This window comes from Phaseolus vulgaris, chromosome 3 (assembly GCF_000499845.2).
Source record: "Phaseolus vulgaris cultivar G19833 chromosome 3, P. vulgaris v2.0, whole genome shotgun sequence".
Lineage (NCBI taxonomy): Eukaryota > Viridiplantae > Streptophyta > Magnoliopsida > Fabales > Fabaceae > Phaseolus > Phaseolus vulgaris.
Window position 1 is genome coordinate 36,656,434 of NC_023757.2, and position 2,460 is coordinate 36,658,893.

The 2,460-nt window shown below is 33.2% G+C and overlaps 1 protein-coding gene across 1 annotated transcript; it reads right to left on the bottom strand.

Annotated features, from left to right (window-relative positions):
* Positions 1-456: 456 nt before the first annotated feature.
* Positions 457-2,112, bottom strand: LOC137805604 (uncharacterized). Its single transcript, XM_068605544.1, has 4 exons — positions 1,826-2,112; positions 909-1,305; positions 731-749; positions 457-617 (listed from the first exon to the last, which is right to left on the bottom strand). Exons 1-4 carry the CDS (start codon positions 2,110-2,112, stop codon positions 457-459), a joined length of 864 nt encoding a protein of 287 aa, XP_068461645.1.
* Between the last annotated feature and the right edge of the window lie 348 nt (positions 2,113-2,460).

The window sequence follows — 2,460 nt, forward strand, 5'->3', positions numbered from 1 at the left end:
TTTCAAATAATAAACGTTATATATATATAATAAACATTTCAATATGTGTTTTGTAAAGCTCACTTGTCTAAGGATGAATACGAGACTCTACAATACTTCATACATTTAATGATTAATTTAGACACATAATAAAATCGTAATCACAAATATTTTCTACAGGAAAAGTGAAACAAAATTTTGTTAGCTACATTATTGTACGAGCTTCAAATGAGTAAGCGCAAAACATAATGTATATAGAAAGCAATGTTGTTAAAATCGTAACTCGTAGCGGATTGGGGAGGGTAAAAAAGATCGTAACTCGGGGATCGTAACTTGACTCGGAAGAGTTACTATACATAAGATAATTAAAAATAGACTCGTAATTCATGAAATGGTTCAAATATATAACATAACTAAATGGTCCAAATACATAACATAATTAAAAGTAGATTCAACATAATGTTTAATACAAATAAACTATCCAATTAAATCATTTACAATAATCATAGGATAATCATCTTGGTCCTCCAAAAGATCTTCATTTTCATTATCATCAATTGGAGGAACTTCCAAATCATCATCAATTGGAGGAACCTCCAAATCATTTGTTGCTCTTCTACTAGTATCATCTTCTCCAACTTCAAGTAATATATGTCTTCATCTAAACCATATAATATTTCATTTTCCTCCACAGTGTCCATTCATCATCAGAAGAAAGATCATCAATAATATATTCTTTTGTTTTTCTAACATCTTTCTTCTTCGTCAATCTTGAATTAGTCATCACAAACACCACATCATTCATAGTCCTTTGGTGTAAACGATTTCTTTTCTTGGTGTGGACCTAAATAATTATAAAACTAGTTAACACATCATATGATCATCTAAAAAATAATTATGAAATCACTTTCAATAATTTAAATTCTTACCCTTTCAAAAGCACTCCAATTACGCTCACAGCCAGATGAACTACAAGTCAAACTCAATACTCTAATTGCAAATCTTTGTAGTTCTGGATGTTGATCACCATATGATTCCCACCATTGTGATGGAGTTTTGGTCTTGAGTCCAAGTTGAGCTAATGGAGTACCATACAATCCAGACTTGGTCTTGAAACTCTCTAATTGAAGATCAACTTTACCCATCACATCAAGGTCTCCCACCAACCTCTCCAAACATTCATACAGTCCACGTTTCACCTCATAATCAACTTTAAAGTCAGGATGATAGTGTAACATGGGATTAAGATAATAGCCTGCAGCATGCAACGGCCTATGCAATTGGTTGTCCCATCGATGATCAATGATTTCCCAAATGGGAATGTAGCTAGATAAGATAAAAATAAATAAATTAATCTCCAAAACAAGTCTATATATCTAATTGAGAAATCAAAACTCCATTGAAGATATTTTGTATCTTCTCTTTTGCAATATCCATCTCTTCATAAATAAATCCCATGGTTGGTTTCTCATCTGAATCAACCATGCGCAACACTTTAATAAGGGGAAGAGCACCCCTCAAACAATTTAAAATGTTTTTCCAAAATCCCTTGTCCAATATCAAATTTTCCACCAACCCTCCATCTCTAGTTTTTGCAAATTGACTGGATTGCCACTCTGAGGATGTGAACATCTTAATAAGTGATCCTTTATTATTATTCAAGCATCCTAAAGTCAGATAAGAGGTGGCAACACGAGTATTGGCTGGTCCTATCAAATCTTTTCAATCACTATATTTGTGCAACAAGGAGGTAAGACCAGTTCTTGAGTAAATGTAAGTTGTAATTTTCTTACCATTGACGATTGTGTCGTGATGGAGTGGTATTTTCTTTTCAAAATCTTCTAACATCAGATCAATGCAATGAGCTGCACAAGGGGTCCAATACAACTTTTTCCTCTTTTGCATTAACAACTCCCCAGCTGCTTTATAATTTGTTGCATTATCTGTTACAACTTGGATGACATTTTCTTCCCCCACCTCTTCAACAATATCATCTATCATTTTGAAGATTTTATCAGCGGTCTTGCATATGTCAGATGCATCAATAGATTTCAAAAAGACAGTTCCTCTTGGACTATTTACCAAAAAATTAAGTATAGTCCTCCTCTTCCTATCCGTCCATCCATTTGTCATTATTGTACATCCAGTTTTTTTCCAAACAAGTTTATGTTCTTCTACAATCTGCTTTGTGTTCTCAACCTCTTAGCTTCAAATACTTCACTCTTATTTCATGATATGATGGTGGCTTTAATCCGGGACCATGTCTATGATAACTTTTTACGGCAAGTGCACCGCGTTTGTCAAAAGTAATAATTGTCCTTAAGGACGGATATCGATCCCACAAGGAACAGTGAATTATCGAGTACAATAATCGCTAAATATAAAAACAGAACAACAATTAAAAGAGTTTTGAATTAATTGCGGTGGCACTAATCAATAAGAAAACAGACAAAGAATTAGTAGTTTCAATTGGAAAAATAA